The 18,573-nt window shown below is 34.9% G+C and overlaps 1 protein-coding gene across 11 annotated transcripts in view; it reads right to left on the bottom strand.

Annotated features, from left to right (window-relative positions):
• The window catches only part of SOX6 (SRY-box transcription factor 6), a 372,529-nt gene that overhangs the window by 159,196 nt on the left and 194,760 nt on the right, over positions 1-18,573 (bottom strand). For all 11 annotated transcript variants that reach the window (XM_088057366.1, XM_088057365.1, XM_088057364.1 and 8 more), the window contains one exon: positions 12,821-12,910. In XM_088057366.1, coding sequence (XP_087913492.1) covers positions 12,821-12,910 — 90 coding nt within the window. The remainder of the gene's footprint in view (positions 1-12,820; positions 12,911-18,573) is intronic.

The following is an 18,573-nucleotide window of genomic DNA, read 5'->3' on the forward strand; positions in this document are numbered from 1 at the left end:
AGTGCAAAAGTATAATTTTTCCCTGTTCTTCCTCATTCCTGTATCTGCATTTATGATTACCTCTGAAACCAAATGGGTGTTTTGCTGTTTATTCCCCTTTATGCCAAAGATCTCTTTTCTAAGTTTTTGAGTTCTTTTGTAGCAACTTTGGCCTTTCAAATACAGTACTAGATGACTTTTTTATTAAGATTTATTTTCCCCTCATGGAAATTCATACCTATGGATCAGCCAACTGTCTTTCCTTAACATAAAAGTAGCTTCATTTACTCTTCTGTTGTGCAACACCAACTAGTGGACGTGAGAACCTGGATCTATGTGATGGTCTGTACACCCTGGGCTTAGGGCTGACAGGTTAAACCTAAGGTTGCTCACTTTGAGTTTCACATAGGTAATAAACTTAGCACAAAATACTTTTCAACCACATCCTTACAGTAGCTTCCAAAGCATAACCATCAATATATTTTGCTATTTCAGGGTATTAAAATAAAGAGAAATATAAATAGAAATATTGTTGAAGGACTGCTGGAGGATTTGGGATATTTCGATATCACTTTCGAGAACTCAGTAGCCCTTCGGAAACTTCCAAGTGGCATGGACTGCATTCACTTAAAAATTTTCAATTTCCTCCTTGGAGCATTAGCTCCATATGCCATAGCAAAGATAAGGTTTTTCTGCTCTAGAGGTCTTTAAATGCCCCACATTTAAGGGACATTAGCACCTGAAGTAAAGTGAAGCCTACAGCTTCAGCTCTATCATAGACTCAACATATATAGACAGAACTCTGCATAAGGCAACCAGCTTGCATAAGAGGAATGAATACAAGAGAATACATTAAAATGCATTTATAAGGCAACAGTCTCACACAGTCCCTCACATTTCTTTCCCTATGCAGAAAAAAAAGTCAAGAACTCATTATTGCTTTAGTTATTAATTTAGTTTAGGAAGGAGAAACCTTCAGTTGCTTAACCAACTTGACAACTCTGTACCTGCCATGACATAGCTAACTCTGACAAAAAATATAGCACTACTAAGCCTCTAAAAGCCTGAATAGGTACAGATGGCAAAAGCACTACCTAGTTTACCAACTAACCTTCTAATTCTCACACATCTTTTAACCATTTCCTATCTTCTAGCTGTCAATCAAGAACATTAAACAAATATCACATATCTTGAATTCTTGAACTGCAGAAAATGAACTCTTTCAAAACTGAGTCTGTGAATGTTATCATTTTGAACAGGAGCCTCAGCCTTGGAAGTGGTGATGTCAGCTGGTCTGTATGATCTGACTTTGATAAGTGAGGAGCAGTGTTTTCCTTTAACAGATCACAGAAAAATGGAATATCTTGGGTTGGAAGGGGCCTCAGACATCACCACATTCCCCTCTCATCACCCAGAACCCCTCGGCCATGGGCAGGGACAACTTCCACTAGATCAGCTTGCTCAGGGCTCCATCCAGTCGTGCTGTAAGCATTGGAGTGAGCCTTTTGGGAGGAACAATTTTGTCCTTTGTGAAGACTATTTTATTAAAACAATTATAAAAATATTAATTTTCAATACACCAATCTTCCATTTTCCCTCACTTCCAAACTTGAACTTTATATTAATTTCTATGTGTTCAATGTATTTAAGTATTTTACATGGACATCATAATGTGATTTTTTTTATAGCAGATTCAGCTGATGAGCAATTAACAGCTGTATTCTGTCATGGGTTATTTGCTGCTGATCACCTTTTCAGTAGTTGCAGCTATAGTTCAGAAAAGAATTTTTCTCAGTGGTTTTGAGTACAGTACTCATAGAAGAGGACAGGAAGAGGTGAAGTGGGAGAAGAACCTCACCTAGCTATTAAATTTACTGAACTTTAGCTATATGTAGAGACTGACTGTGGTTTTTCCAGGTCAACAGAAGGAGAATTTTCCCGGTGTCTCACTCTTAGTGATATTAACCAAGTGTTAATATCTGTCTGATGGTAGGATATGTTTTCTGAGAGTATGCAGAGACATAAAGTGGCTTTGTCAATCACTGCTGTCTTGAAAAGTGGTAGACCTTAACCTGATAGGATTAAGTATTTCTTTTTAGGAAAAGCCTTATCCTTCAGAAGTGGGCACCCTATCTTTGGCTGAAGTCTGAGAGGCACAAAATTACACTATATAACCCCTGTGAGGGGAAGAAAGCAGAAAAAAACCAAACAATCAAAAAACCCAAACCAAACCAAACCAAACCAAACAAACAGGTAGGAGGGTCAATTTATCACATCCTGAAGTAGAAAATCTCTGTTCTATACACCCCCTAAAGAAACATCCAAAGCCATCCTGCGACTCCTGCAGAATCCCAATAGTCCATAAGCAAATGTGGCTTCCTCTTCCAGAGGAAGAGAGTGAAGGTAAAACTTTCAATTAGAAGTCAGTTCCACAATTCTTAAGGCATCTGTAAAAAGTAAGTAAACCACAGAACAGCTATGTCCATTTCATTTTCTTGACCTTCCTTAATAAACCTGCTATTCTGACATTACTAATTCAGATTTGATGTCTGTAAATTTCCCCATATTTAAAACAACTTATTTGTGTAAGCCTACATAACTATACACCACACTGACTTCTTAAATCTTGCAGTCTGAGTGTGCCACCTTCAATTAGAAGATTTTGGTTTAGTATCTGTACTAATGGTGTATTCTAGCTTTCAGGGAGAACTACAATTGTCTACTAAGCTGTTACATCAAAGATCAAATCCCATAATTAAATTTCAAACCACAGTGAACTATAAATAATTTTCTGAACTTAGGGGTTAGAACTGGGATCTTATGTTAACAGAATATTTTGGGGGCATATATCAATCCACAGTATTTCCAAGTCAAAACAAATGCAAAAGATCTATCTTCACACATAGTAGTGTGTTTAAAAATGTCGGAAATGTCAACCACTTACATACTTTCATATTATCCCTAATTAATACAAATTGCATTTAATTTCACATTTAGTAAAACATATTGCTGCCCAAAATAAGGACTATAATTTTTATCAGCAATTATTATTACTGATGTATCAACACAATTATTTAAATTCAATGTATATAGAGGCAGAATCCATGCAAGCATTTACAGTTTTTTGTTCCCTCTGTGTTTCTTCCCTAATTTTTGTGGCTTGGAGCTCCTCCAGATGCTGTCTCTGACTTTGTGGTTTTGTATTTGAGATCCCATCTCCTGATTCATAGCATTCTTTGATTGACAAACAGATTCAGATATGAAAACAAACAGTTACCTGTATATAATCTCTGCCTGACAGCTGCACTGCTAAATTTCCCCTTTGTGGTGAACCTATTTCAGATTTGACTCAATTCTTGGGTGCCTGAGTTACTGTGTTTACTAAGCTATTCAGTAACCGGTGACATATGTGATCTCCACACTGCAAGCTGCACTTCAGACTCACAGACATTTTTCTCTAGACCCTCCCTCTTCATAAACGAAATAATTTTAAAAGAACATCAGTTTTTGTTTTTCCAAACTGATGTGCCTCCTAATTGAACACAGAACACTTTCAAACTATTTTCCATTAGAGGCCTACTTTTTTTCTCTGATTTTAATGCACAATATTATACCTTCATTGGAAGATTAAAATTGTTTTACTAGAAGTAAAACCTGTTATTATGTTTTTTTAGTGGTTTTGTGTTGTATAATGTAGGGTGAATTATGTAAAACATACCAAACAGGATACTCTACAAGCTGCTACTTGCATGCTGCAAACAATCACAGTTTCACTGATAGACTGGGACTTAGCAACTTAAAATTCCTGTGGAAATCAAGTGCATTTTAAGTATTGGGTTTGATTATTTAATCAGAGAACTTGCATTTTGCCCTGGCTAATTTGGAAGGCTGATAATATTTTACTCATAAAGTAATTGTGCACCTGTTGTGATGAAAAACTGTTCAAACAAATCTTAATAGACGTGAAGAATCATTCCCAACATGAGTGTGTTAGCCTATCATTACTGCTATGTATGGGGCAATGAATTTTACGCAGCTTAAGAACAGGTCTCAGCTTAATCTTGGATAACTCTTCAAGAACATTTATGACAATATGTCTAATTTAAACTTTGTTAAAATATATCAATACAGACAAAGGCAAATATTAGGATATATGGGCTAAACTGACAGCAATTTAAAGAAAAAAGGGTAAGAAAAATATGTTCATAATAATACGGTTTCAGTGTGAGAGCTAACAACAAAGATCCAGTTTTGATCAAGTTGCCTGGTTATAAATCTATTAATATTATTATTACAGAGAGTAATACCTACAATGAATTCATAAGATCAGGGCAGACTACATCCTTCATAGATTTGTTTTTCCTCAGTTCAGACAAATTTATATGGAAATTATTTCAATAAATCTCTCTATTTTCTTTAAAATTGATAAATTGGTAATAATTGATTGATGTGACTTCATCTTTATAGTGTTATTGAAAAATTTCTCTATTGGCAAATCATGCCAGAACAAAACAAAACAAAAAATTGGTTGGGATGTAAAATAGATAAATTTTTTACTTTAATCCAACATAAATATTTGAGGGAGAAACAGAACAGTCATAGTGAATTGGTATCAATTCACTCACCAAGTCAGGGGACAATATTGTGAATGACCTGATTGGAGCAAGGGGATCATGATTAGCCTCAAATCACTTTAATGTTGGCAGAAGGAGGTGAAAACGAGGAAAATGAGCGCAGTTTTGCTAGATTTGCCCTTTGACAGAAAACTGTCAGATGTCATTGGTCAGATCCTAAGTGAGGTGACAGTTAAACAAATCAAGATATCTTGTAAAAAACACTGACAATTAACCTCTTCTGAAAGGTCAACTTGTTTAGAGGGGACACAGACAACCCTTCTTCTATTTCTTCTTCTATTCCTCATTGAGCTTAGGCTTTTGAGGCAGTGGCTGTGTCAGGTTGCACATTATGTTCTTGCTATTCTCAGTTGCAGGGGAGTTACTAAATGTGCTCCTACTTAATTTTTTTCTCAACGCTAATGCTGTGTGCCTTGAGTCTTACAGATGACATTTCTGACTCAGGGTCCAGAGTTTGTTTAGTTAGTTCCCAGTAAGGTATTTTTACATATTCTTAAGAAAAAGAAGAATTTGATATCTCTGGTATCATCAGGCCATCCTCATTACCACACAATATCCACACATCAAGATCTCATTCCAAGACACAACTTCCTGATCAGAAATGGAGTTTAAAACCAAATGAAAGTGAAAATGATCACCACAAATGTTCTTATTATTCAGTGCCAAAGTTTGATGTTGCTCAGAAAGTGATATTTTATGCAAGGGATTTCTTTCCACATTAACTGGCTGAGGAGAGTGGCCACAGTGCAGAACAGCCTCCATGTAAAGAGTAAATAAATCTATTTTTACTTTTCAACCTGGAGAAATGACAAAATGTAGTGTAACAGAGGAGGTGAATAGAGAACAGTGTATTCTAAGAATGCCCATTCTAAGATCAAGGGGATACCTGCAAGGTACTACGTTCAAATATACACCATATTCCTAGCTGATGAGCATATCCCCATAGACTTTGTAGCTGTCTGTTAAAGGGTTGAAAAGTGATTGGACATGCTCATAGATGATAATTCTATCAAGGGTCATTAAACCCAAATTACCACCTCTGAATCAAGCTACCCATTAATCATATTTGGTGGGAAATTGGAAGAGTATACTGAGGAAATATTAGTCTATATTTCCCCTTTCCTTACAACTTCCACAGGTTGAACAGTGTCCAGGGACTGTTCTTTATATGGCACTTAAAGTTCCTGGAATACAAAACACCAATAACAAAACACTGATAAAAGTACATGTGGAGGTTTCTGCAACATCCAAATTGACCAGAAAATTTCAGTCCTTTCAGTACTGTGCCTATATGTATTTTTCTAGATAAATGCTGACATTCATAAATTTGTTAGAATTTGACTTTTTAAGTCTACAGCAACAAAAAGTCAAAAGCACTGAAGCATGATGAAATACAAGAAATGGAGTTTTGACTTTTATTTTAGCAGTGCAAACTCCTACATATACACTTTCTTTTCCATAAGAGGTTGTATATTTGTCTTCAGTAGGAGTTTTATTTTGCTAAAGGTAAGAAACTTCATTGGCAAATAAGCTGGGACTGGAAAGAAAATAAAATTTGCTACTGACATTCACTTTCAGAGGAGAAGATGCTAAGTTCTAAGTAGTGGTACATTCTGCAACACAGAAGCCTTTCAGAGTTAAAGGCTCTGTATTTATTACAGAAAGCAATGAGTGATATACTGAAAAAGATAGATAGATAGATAGATAGATAGATAGATAGATAGATAGATAGATAGATAGATAGATAGATAGATAGATAGATAGATAGATAGATAGATAGATAGATAATACATACATACATACATACATACCATCAAAACAATCTCCCAACAGAGGAAAATGGCAATTTTTTGTGGAAAATGTGGAAAAAAACCGACTTGAAATTTTTAGTTTATGGGCAAACTCTTTTCTGCTAAAAAAAATTAGATGGCAGTTGAAAATAAACACATTTTAAAACCGTACATTTTATTGTCACTGACTGTGAACATAAAGAATAGATCACATTCCAGAAGACAGTCTGTTCTAATGTGCAAAAAAAGTATTGCCATTTCAGCTCCTTATTATTAGCATCATTATCCATCTTGTTGCTTTTTTCCCCATGAACAGTTGATACTATTTCTAACTAAATTATTTGGGACACATTTCACAAAACCCAGACTATAAGTGGGCTGTCATATTTATTTCAGTACAGAGTTCATACATTGACCTCTGAATAGTTAAGCTTAGAAAGATACACTGATAAGATAAAAAACATATCGATTTCTGTGATTATGGTAAGTAAAAAATTCATTGTGTGCCTGGAACTAAAGAGCATACATCCTGCTTGATGGTTTTTTTATAAAATATATTCAACAATATGGAAAACTTGATTTATCTGAAAGGTTGATTACAGTGTAATTTATAGTTCTGGAGTTTTAAAGATAGAAATGGTAACAGTCATTAACTTTCAACATTAGAAGTAGGCATGATTGTGAGAGGTGGCACTGAAATACAACCCTCTCACCAAAAGAGTAGAGCAACAAAAATGTTTGGCTTTTTTGAATGTGATAAACACAGCTTCAATCCTGCCAAGACTTATAGCTACATAATTTAAACACTAGCACCATGTACAATGAGCAGTCAAATCTCTTCCACAGAACTACCCTCTGTCTGTACAACTGGGAGTATGTCTGTCTAAATCCAAAATCTGAAGATATTTTATATTAAAAAAAAAATCAAGAAGACGTAAGACAATATAGTTGAAAGTGTTTCACACTGGTGATTAGTCTAATTGTGCTGGCATCTAGACCATAACAAATAGATAAAATGGGGCTTGGTAAGCTTAACCAAAGTATTTTTAATTTTGGAATTCATTACCTTCTTCAAGGAAATTCAACTAAAGGGTGTGCAAACATTAACTGTTGGAAGTGACTATGAAATATTCAGGCCTTCAAATGTATTAATTTAGAAGGTCAGGTTAGACCTGGAAGCATAGCCCTTGTACCATGTTACACAAAATGCTAGTGGCTGGAGGGATAGCAAAACAAAAGTGCTGCTCTGGAAAGCTGTGACACAAAGCTAAATATATCACTTCATTGGATCATGGAAATAAATTCATTATGAGAAACCTTTATAGCCTGTGGTATATTCCTAATCAGGAGCAATTTCTCAAGGATTTGGGTGTAGGGGTTCTGGGCTATGCTGTTTTGCTGAATGTTTTCATTGGTTTCACTAATTGGAACCAGTTGATTCTTTTTCCTGTGTATTGATTTTTTTAAATCCTAGCAGTTAACAATGATTCTAATGTATCATAACACTTTAGACCTTAATCATATAGTGGGGCTTCTGCTTGTAGCTTTTGTTTGAGTTTTAATTAAGAAGACCTTGTGTCTCAAAGCCTGAGCTGGGTTTTTAATTGCTAGTATGTATATCACACAGACTTCAAAAGAAATAAAATATGTTTGTAACAGAGAGCACAAAGGAGAGCTTTGAAATGTCTATAGCCATACAAAGTGACATAATTGAAAACCTCTGAGTGCTTCTATGATATAAGACTTATATATATTTATTTATACATATTTATGAGGCAGACTGTTATATACCCTTGGACTTTATGAGAAAGAATTTTCAACAATTATGCTAAAAAATAATTACTACAAATTCAGACTACAGTGTTGATCAGGGCTAAAGGAAAGCAGATTTATTTTCCTCAAAATGGACTTCATATTTGATATAGTGTAGCTAGAAACACCTGAAGGCTTATCTGTGAAGACAAATTTTATAAAATAGAAGCAAAACCAACATTTTAAAATGTTTTGTAAATCATGCACGTTTTAAAAAAAAATGATTCACTGTAAAAACCACAAGGTTTCTCAAGGATTCATTCATGCACAACTCTTTCCAAGACTGTTCCAGAAATGGAGAGTGTTAAATTACTGGATTCGAACAGTTGTGCTTCACTGTCCTCTTCCAGTCATTAATACACGCAAAAAATGCTCCTAAAAAACACCTCATCGCATCTCTCCTGTTCTCATACCAGGGACAAATATCCTTTCCAAAACTGTTTGCGGATATCTTACAAGACTATCAAGTAGGAGAAGTTGTTTCATTATACTAAATTCAACTTTTCCTAGGAAACATGAATTCTGCCTCCTACCTACCCAAATATTTTGAGGCCATTAAATGTGCACATCACATAAAACAGGGAATTTAGACTCTTATTAGTAAAGCAGCAAATAGAAAAGGAGATGGGATAAGCACGGGAAGCATAATGGAAACAGTCTTCTGTGTTGGATAAAGCCAATGACTTTAATCAATCACTCACCTCCCCAAAATAGAGTCTACTCTACAAAGACAGCATGTGACATTCAAGTGACAATACCTATAAATACAGAGTGTTCCAGTTGTAAACACCACCAATGGAAGGCAGAGGACTAACCTGCAGCATGGTAGCTGCTGACCTAGGAGTCACTCTCCTCTAAGGCTGCTAGACCAGTTCTGACCCTTGCATGATAACATCATTGCTTAAGTTACTTAAGACTGACCTTTCTTATTTGATCTTCAAAGACTTTGCATGCTGAGAAAGACCATTGCGGGCTATTTCAGTAGGACAACTGCCTGATGCATGCAAGACTGTGCTATTCCAGAGATTTATATTTGGAACAGAAACAGAAAACTTAAAACAGACTCTGTATAGTGATAAATGATGCTACTCTGCCTAGCTGTGGCTGCTGAAGAAAAACTAGATAACTAAGCAACAGAAATACATGCAGTGAGGGAGGGTGAGGACAGAACGCTGTGCATCCAAAAATCTGGAAATAAAGAGCCCTGCATCACTTTGTTTATTCAAATATGTAATAACAACAATTAGAATGAAAAGTATTTCCTGATCCTAATTTTTATACAAAAGAAAGCAAACACTGCAAAAGCCAGATGTAAACCTAACAAATTGCTTGTATACCTTAAATAAATCTATTTGCATGCACACCCTAGCAAATAGCATACAATCAAATGATTTGCACAGACAGCTCTGGGTTTTTTTTCTCCAGGTGAGCAAGGCATTTAACTCAGGTCAAATGCTTCAGAGACCTTTGAAAATTTGACCTATGTGTTTCATTTATAAATATATCAAATGAACAAGCAGACTTATTTAACCACTGGAATTTGGCTACAAAGCATTCTGCCAGATTCTCCTCAGTTTCATGCAACCTCCCTGAAGTCAATGGCTTGTTTGGCTGGAATTCAAGGAAGAATCTGGACCATTATCAATAACTGAAATCCTAATAAAGAAACTCAGAAAAAGCAATTTTACAAGTGAAGCACACTATGCAAGAGTAATTGTGAACAGGAACAATCCCACACTGAGAAAAAAAAAACAATTATTCACTGTTTGTTACTTTTGTATTGGCCTCTATTGTCTGAATTAATAGATATAGTTTATAATTATATCTTGATTAACACTATTGTGTTCTAAATATAGAAGGTAAAGCAAGAAACTACCATTTTCATTTGTTTCTCTCAGCCAATTATCTTTTCTTCTTGTCTGTGTGCTTCCCAAACATGAATAGAAACAGTTTGTGTTAGTGGTACATTTTTTTTTCCTGCTTTCATCCTTTTTTCTGGCACTGATTCTTAGTGAACTGCCTTCCCACAACCAAGATGCTAGTCTTTCACTGAAGGGGGAGGGTTGTGATTGTGCAGACACAGAGGAAGGATATTTGCTCAGGTTATCCTTAGTGAGAACAACACCTTCTCTCTGAAATAAACAACTCCCAGTAACAGTCAGTGCAAAGAGCAGTTCCTCACAGGACCACACCTTCCTTTCTTATAATCAAGATTATTTTTTTTTCCCTAATGAACTCATTTATTTAATTTTACTGCATCACTTCATGTCTTTAAGTTAGGCTCTCATTAATATGAGCACAAATTCTTCACAAGGGCAGTTCAATAAAGTTATTTAGAATCTAATGGAAATTAAGGACAAATATATTTGACTTCCCAAAGAAACAGATTTTCAAATGTAGATCTTTCAGATCCTAGAATGCCCTGCCAGTTACCTTGCTGGTAATTCAATCATGAACTTTGAAAAAGAACTTCATGATTGTGGAATCTACCACCTTGGACAATGAATGATTATTTTTTATATTTCCCCTACTTGGTTTTGTTTCCTTCATGTAATCAGGTTTTCATGTTGCCATGTGCTAGATTCTTATTTGTTTGTGGGTTTGTTTGTTGTTTTTTTTTTCCTTTCTGAGCTCATTTAAGGTACACAAACGCTAATAGGAATTAATAGCAGACTATTGGGTTAGTAGTGGTTTTCTTGGCTCGGAGTTAACCAGTCTGGAGACAGTAGTTAGGCCATGGGTTTGGGAGCCCAAAGGAAAGGGTTCCAACTTCAGACCTGTTTCTACTCCAGCTGTGTAACCCTGAACCTAGTTTTCTTTGTCAGGAAATTTGAAGCATAAAGCACAAAATAACAGCAACCATTATTCATCTTCCATGTTGGTTCTATTTTTAAAAAATTAAATGCAGCTGCAGTAGCAAAGACGCAGCGTTGCATCTTGCTGGAAGCCAGCTAGCAGCATGGATGAATACTGGAGATACTATGGCAACTTAAGGACAAGTTACACAGGAAATGGGCTATGGAAACTGAGGGACTCAGTTGAATCTGCTGAGCTTAATCTGATGATCCTCTTTATACAGCTAACAGGCTATTCCCCTGGAAAAGGTAGTTGAGAATTCTTCCAAATCTGAGTGAGAGTGCTTTGTAGGTAGATGAGAAAAGGATGAGAGGCAAGAACTCTACCCACTCACTCTCCAGAGAACATATATGCTAAGAAAATAGGAGGAACAACATAAATCCAGAAAAACAAACCTTTCTTTTTCAATAAATGAGATGTCATTAGAAAGCATTTTGTGCCATGTAAAAGAATAAAGAACATTATTCTCATTATTGGAGATGCCACCTCTTTTAAATTTGATTCACTAATAGCATTCAAGTAGTTACTATTTAAAGACTAAGTAGCTGTATTTTGCAATTAATAGACAATAATAATTAAACTAGCATTCAATGTTTTCCACACTGTTAGGAGACAATATGGATTTAAATAGATTGTGATTTCAAGACTTTTTTTTTTTATTTTATTGCAGTCGATTTTAACATGTTCCTGCAAAACTGTATGCTATGTTTCTCTGACTGACTTTACTATGGGATTTCTTACCTGCCTAATGTATATGCATTGTCATAATTCTACCAGAAAAATCGGGAGAATCCAACCTTTTGGTTAAAAGGTTGATTAAAAAAAGCCAATCTTTCATACAAATTTCATAAAATATAATATATATTTTGCTAACATTAAAGAATTTTGCAGAAAATGTTTATTAATATGATGATATTAACATGACTCTTTGTTTCCACACCTTTGTAGGTGCAGTTTAACAAAGTTATACAAAAGAAGAGAAATAAATCTTGGGTACTTTATATACTCCTCAAACATGCCTTATGACCCCTTCTCACAGCACAAAAAAAAGCACATGTTAGATTTGTTGCTTAATCAATAACACTGAATTTCTTTTTGCTTAGAAAATGCATGGAAATATTGATGGGTAGGGAAAAACATTTCAAGTTTTCTACTTTAATTGTCAAGACAATTCCACTTTTCCTAGGATGATGGCTCAAGAAATAAAGAGAACACTGGAAATTATTGCCCACATATATAAGAAATTTTGCTCTGATTTCAGTAAGTCCCAAATTTTATCCAGACCTGCTCTATCTCTACACAAGGGAATTAATAGAATTTTTTTTTTTTTTAATTTTGAATCAAAGATTCAATGACACAATTACCACCTTTTATAATCTGAAAGCTATATCTACACACAGTTTGTGCAACTGGGAAGAAGCAGTACCAAGTACTGGTTACTCTGCATTTCTTCCTCTTCTCTGCTCAGAGATATATAGCTGATGTCAGTGAACTAATGTAACTAACGTGGTGTTTTGTGATAATATTCCTGATACTGCCTATAACGATTGTGACATACTCCATTTTTTTGGCACACTTGTCCATCCATCATTTCAAAGATAAACATTAAAAACCAGGGTGAGTTGACTGGAAAGAACAGCACCCTCTAGTCATGACAGCTATTTCTATTATTTTTTCTGAACTTTCAAAAATCCTCAATCGCCTTCCTAAAATAGATGCAAACATTTAAAATTTGATCTAGTGAGATACCTTTAATTTCTCCAAGGAGATCACTTGTGTTTAATTTTTCCATCTTCTCTTTCCAGTCTTTAGAAAGTAGCTTTTCCATACAGGATGAATCTATTAAAAAAAAAATAAAATTATATATATATATATGTATATAAAACATACTCTTACAGGAAAACAGGTGTCACCTTCATTTTAATAGTGTTCTCCCAGTACCAGTCAAACCATAGCTCAGAAAGGAAATGAACTTGTAGCCAGAGTTCTTATTTAACTGCATTTTAAATCCAAAGTAATTCCCCTGAGGTTAATGGAGTTACTATGGATTTAACAAGGGTCTAATTGAAAGGAAAACTTCGGTGAGTATTTATGCATGCTAACTGCCAATTTACATGCATAGATTGCCAAAGTATATACGAATTCTGTCTTTTTCATTTGAGAATGATTGTACACTTGAAATTATACATGAAGTAGCTTTTTTTGGAAATTTGGCACACAGTGACATCTGAAACCCATTTTTATACCCATGTCAATGCAAAAGTTATTCCTATAATGTCTCCATGGAATTTATGAAAGCACTCTACATATTCAATGTTCACAGTATCAGAAATTTTCTCAGTATGCTATGAACAACATGCAATGATTAGAAGATAGGCTTTCGTCATATGAACTTCAGAATACATTTCAAGGCTTTGCCCCAGTCTGGGAGGCCTTATGTAGGCAAAATTATCACTGAAGTCATTACATGTTGGAGAAAGTAAATGATTGGCCCTTGTAAGCTTCATATGATCAGACTCCAAATCCCACTACAAAATTTTATATTGAGCATAACAGACTTCAATAAATTCTAAAGGTTTCTTTCTAAAGGTCCTTTTTTCTAAAGGTTCCTAATTAAACTAATTGTCTCTGATGTCTAAATTGTAGATAACCTTGCAGATACCTAGAAAAGGTGACTTTTAAGATAGAAATTCTTATGAAGGAAGCCTACAAAATTGCAAATTCTCCTGAGAGCTTAGAAGGAAGATGAAGAGAGACTATTTACAAGAGAATGTAGTGACAGGTCAAGGGGGAATGGCTTCAAACTGAAAGAGAGGAGGTTTAGGTTGGATATTAGGAGAAAACTCTTTACTGTGAGGGTGGTGAGGCACTGGAAGAGGTTGCCCAGAGAAGCTGTGCATGACCCATCCCTGGCAGTGTTCAAGGCCAGGTTGCCTGGAGCTCTGAGCAACCTGGGATAGTGGAAGGTATCCCTGGATGTTGCAGGTTTTGGGTTTAGAATTTAGAATTTTAGAATTTTTTTGGGTTAGGGCAGGGTTTGGAATAAAATAATCTTTAAGGTCCCTTCCAACCCAGGCCATTCTGTGATTCTCTGGTTGATGTGATGTGGGTTTTTATGACTTTTAAGAAGCAAAATTCAGATTTCTAAACAATTATCAAGAAAACTTTGCAAACATCTCAACACTTATTTTCCCTTCACAGTTAGTAATAATAAAATCTCTGCAAAACATTGTGTGCTTACTTTCACCTGTAGATAGACTCACCAGCAATATCTGTGCTAAACTCCTTGGAAACCCTTAGGCCCAGTTTGCAAAATATCGAAACCATTACCTGCATGTATCTTTTTTGTTTTGTTCCCAAAACAAATTGTAGCAAAGGGCCTTCGTAGTAAGACCACACATCACTCTAGGCACTGCTGAGCACAGTGTTCCTCAGTGCACACACTGGGAACAGCCACACACACTCTCTTCCTAGAAACTCTCATAGCAAGGGGCCACTTCTTTTAGAAGACCAATTTGCACAATGCTTTCTAAGCAGCTAATAATATCACAAATTTGAATTATTTTTGTGCTGGTCCTCCTCCAGTCACAAATTAACAGTGGATTGTAGGAGAAGGCAGAATTCAGTCTAACTTAACTTCCAGTAAATTACTGGCAGATTAAGGTCAAGTCACAGCTGAAACTCCCATTTCAGCAGTCCCAGCAGAAGCACTCACACACGTGAAAGCAAAAGCAAAATCCCAGATTTAAGAATGGCAACACAGATCATGTCATTGCAATGGGTAACAGTTTGTTCCACTTCAGAGGATTCCAAAAATACTCAGAGGGAGGAGAGACATTCAAAGAGGTCACAAAAGGAGGAGTTAAAGATTTAGGGAAAACTTTAAGGAAGAAAATGGTAATATGGCCAATCATATTTTAGCATATAAGTCATTTCAGCCTAAAAATTCATGAGTATAACTCATTTGACATAAACAAACAAACAAAACCTCCCAAACAAAACAAAAACCAGTTGAAAGCAAACCAAACTGTAACTAGTAAGAGATCAAAGATCAGGTTTTAATTTGCAACACATTTTCACCGTACAAGCCTCCATGGAAAGACAGCACAGCTCATAAATATTTTTGAAGTAATATTTCAGCAGAAAAGCTAATTTATTTACTAATTATATCTTTCTATAAAAGAGACAAAATTAAGGAGCTGTAAGTTGCAATAGGCAGTGTTAAAATACTAGTTATATAATAACAATTTACTTTTAACAATAACAGGCACTTATTACTTTATGAGTTCTGGCCTGATAATAGGAGAATCAAGAAATAACCATCAATTAACAATAGAACATTATAATTTGTCCTTTTTTGTGATATCATGATTAGTTTAAAATGAGGTTTCTGTGTTTCTCCCCTGCCAAAATTTCAGACCCCTCATCCCTGAAAAAAAGAAAGCTTTAGAATTTTATTTTGATGTTTGCTATAGGTTATGTATTCTACTGCTTTTTAGTAAGATGTTTTCCTCAATTCACACAGAAAAAAAAAATCAATAAAAAAATGAAAGAAAATAAATAACTAGCATATTACTGGAGCTGATAAAATACTTTCTTCAAAAGCACTTGTTTTATTTCTTCTCTTACTGTTCCTAAGAACACCCATGCTTATCTGTAGTGTTCTTATATTATATAAGGGCAAAAAATGTATTTCTAAAGACAGACTGGGAAAAAGCTAGATTGGAAAACAGGTCTATTTGTGTGCTTTTTTGATATAATCACGTTGCTAGTTAGAATTTTTCTCTACAAATGACTGAAAAATTCCTTAAGAAAGAGTTTTTTAACACCCCTATCGCATTCAAATTCTGTGTTGTCGATCTGACCACACAATTTATAGCTAGTGTATTTTGCTATTGGGAGGATTAAAAAAAATATTACACAATGAGCCTTTTAATAAACTTTTTTATATCATTGTAAAAGTAGTGCTGTGATAATCCTGTAGATTTTCATTTACCATGTTTATTATGCCTAATTTTTGAAATTTAAAATAATGATATGTGGTTAAAGCCCTCTGGAGATCCTCCACATTAGACCCAAAACTAAATATAAAGCTTGTACTTGAAAGGCATGACTCCTTTCAAGTTCTGTATTCCATGTTCAGAAACACACGTTTTGAAAAGGTTTGTGAATCAGAAAGGGATTTTTCTTCTTTTTGTAATGAAAATTAATTTTTACAGACATATATAATCTACAGAGATATCTTCTGACATCACTAAAATGTCTTCATCCATATTGATTCATTTTCTGATTTGATTCACTATAGAAACAAAACATCGACTTGGAATCCAGCACTGAACAGTGAAGAAAGGAGCCCGAGTTTACATCTGCACTGCATCACTCTCCTGCACTGCTTCAGCACCGTTCCAAAACCTTGTGGATCCTGACATTTTCAAAATTCAGGGGTATTCTTGTTAAAGACAATTATAAAAGAAGCAATGAAAGAAATTAGCATTTATACATTTTTAGCTCTTCTCACTGACTTTATAAACCACAGTTAGGCTTATGCCGCAAAGTAGCATATTTTCTACTGGCACATGTAAGATCAAACTCGTGAAGTTGCACTGGAGCAATTTATTCTATTAAAAAACACACAGCTTGTCTTGTGAACTAGGAAAAAATTTCCTTCAAGGACAGCAAACAGGTTAAGTATATTTATGATGACTAAATTAAATCACTGAGTATTATTTAATATCACGGTTTGTTACATACTTAGCAATTTTAATTGTAAACTAAAGGAGTTTAAAGTACTGTGAGAATCTTGTTAGACATGACAGTTTTGCAAAGGTGAATGAGAAGAGGATGTTAAAAGATATATATAATCAGGAAAAAAAACCTGAGGGGTAAAAAACCCCTAGGTGTTAGATGAAAAGGATCTCTTCACAATGACAAAGCATCGATGAAAAGAATTAACATTTGTCCGTTGGGTAATCAATCAGTCATGGAATGGATGGAATCCAGCTCTTTGTTGCACAGCCAGTGATGAAGAACGAGCATGTTAGCTATCACAGCCAAGCTCTCAAGTTCTTCTGAGTGAAAGTCATCTTGTTTAAATCAGGACTAGCTTTTTCCTCCTGTCTTGTCCTTATTCTCCCCTTTTCAGTTCTGATTTTTTTTTTCTTTTAATTTCACTTTTACATTCTTCAACAAGTTACTCACCCCAGATATAGCTTACATGAATACTGTATGACCTGACAGTGGCCTGCACCTATCCTCATTGATTTTGGGAGGTTGTTCCCTTTTTTTTTTCCTCTTAATTCACTGAAGTAGCCTCCTATTACTTTCTTTGAAATACAGATTAAAAAAAAAAAAAAGAAGACATTCATGCCATGTGTGAGGTTTTGTTTTTTTATGGTAAAGTCATACATAAAAGAAAACCTAAATGTGAGAGTGCAGCAGCAAAACTTCAAAGAACTGACTGTCAGAATTATTATTTCAAATCAGCTTTGACTTTTTGAGACTTAATAAAACACTATAGTACAGACTGGCATATTTATAACACCTATATCAATGATCAACTGAACTGTCTTATTCTTTCTACTGTGCAATACCTTGTTATTTCTTTTATAATAAGCTTTCCCTCAAAACATGTTGTAACAATACTGCAAACTGATAATTATTAATGATATGAGTTCTAAAACATGACTTGTTTTGCATACAATTCTTTTTGAATACACACATTATTTTGTGACAGAAGACAAAAGCACATTGATTCATTAATAATGATTGCAAATGCACAGCATGTTCATAAACAATACAGAAATGTAAGTCAATCAAAGGTATGGAGGTATAGGTGACATATTTCTACGCATATCTGAATTGTTACATCTTAAGGAAAGAGGCACTGAGAAAGACATGGTAGAGGAGTTAGAAGAGGAATCAGGCATGCTGCAAGAGAAATTTCTCTAAAACATGGTCAGATCCACAGTAGGAGAAGGATAAAGTTATTTTCTGTATTTAAGAAGAATTATACTGCAGAACTAAAGGCAAATTTGTCTCTATTTCAGGACTAAGTATATAGTTATATCCTATGATAATTTAGTAGCTATTGTTAAACATAAAAATATCACATTTGAGCAGGGTTTGGGACTAAATATCAATTTTCAAGTTGTCTAATCTAACATCTCTAATGTTCTATATTCCCCAAGGTACACTCATTACATTTGTTTGCATTCAGCTCCATGGGAGAAAAGATGTCCTTTGGACTAGCCTTTGTCAAATGAGTTCACATGCCTCATTCAAGTCTGTATAAGAAAAACAGCAGAAGTGGAATTAGCCTGTCAGCATCTATGAAATATTTGTTTGAGAAAAAGTATTGTGTGGGGTTTTTTTTCTTTGAAAGAATGTTAAATAAGATTATGAACTCCTGTGACAGACATTTGTGTGCTTACTAGACCTACTGCACCTGATTCCTTCTACAGAAGAGCTGCTTTTTCCCCCAAAACCAACTAAGCTGCAAATTA

This window comes from Pseudopodoces humilis, chromosome 7 (genome assembly GCF_049639895.1).
Source record: "Pseudopodoces humilis isolate 2021_Gansu_Grassland_sample_001 chromosome 7, ASM4963989v1, whole genome shotgun sequence".
Taxonomy (NCBI): Eukaryota; Metazoa; Chordata; class Aves; order Passeriformes; family Paridae; genus Pseudopodoces; species Pseudopodoces humilis.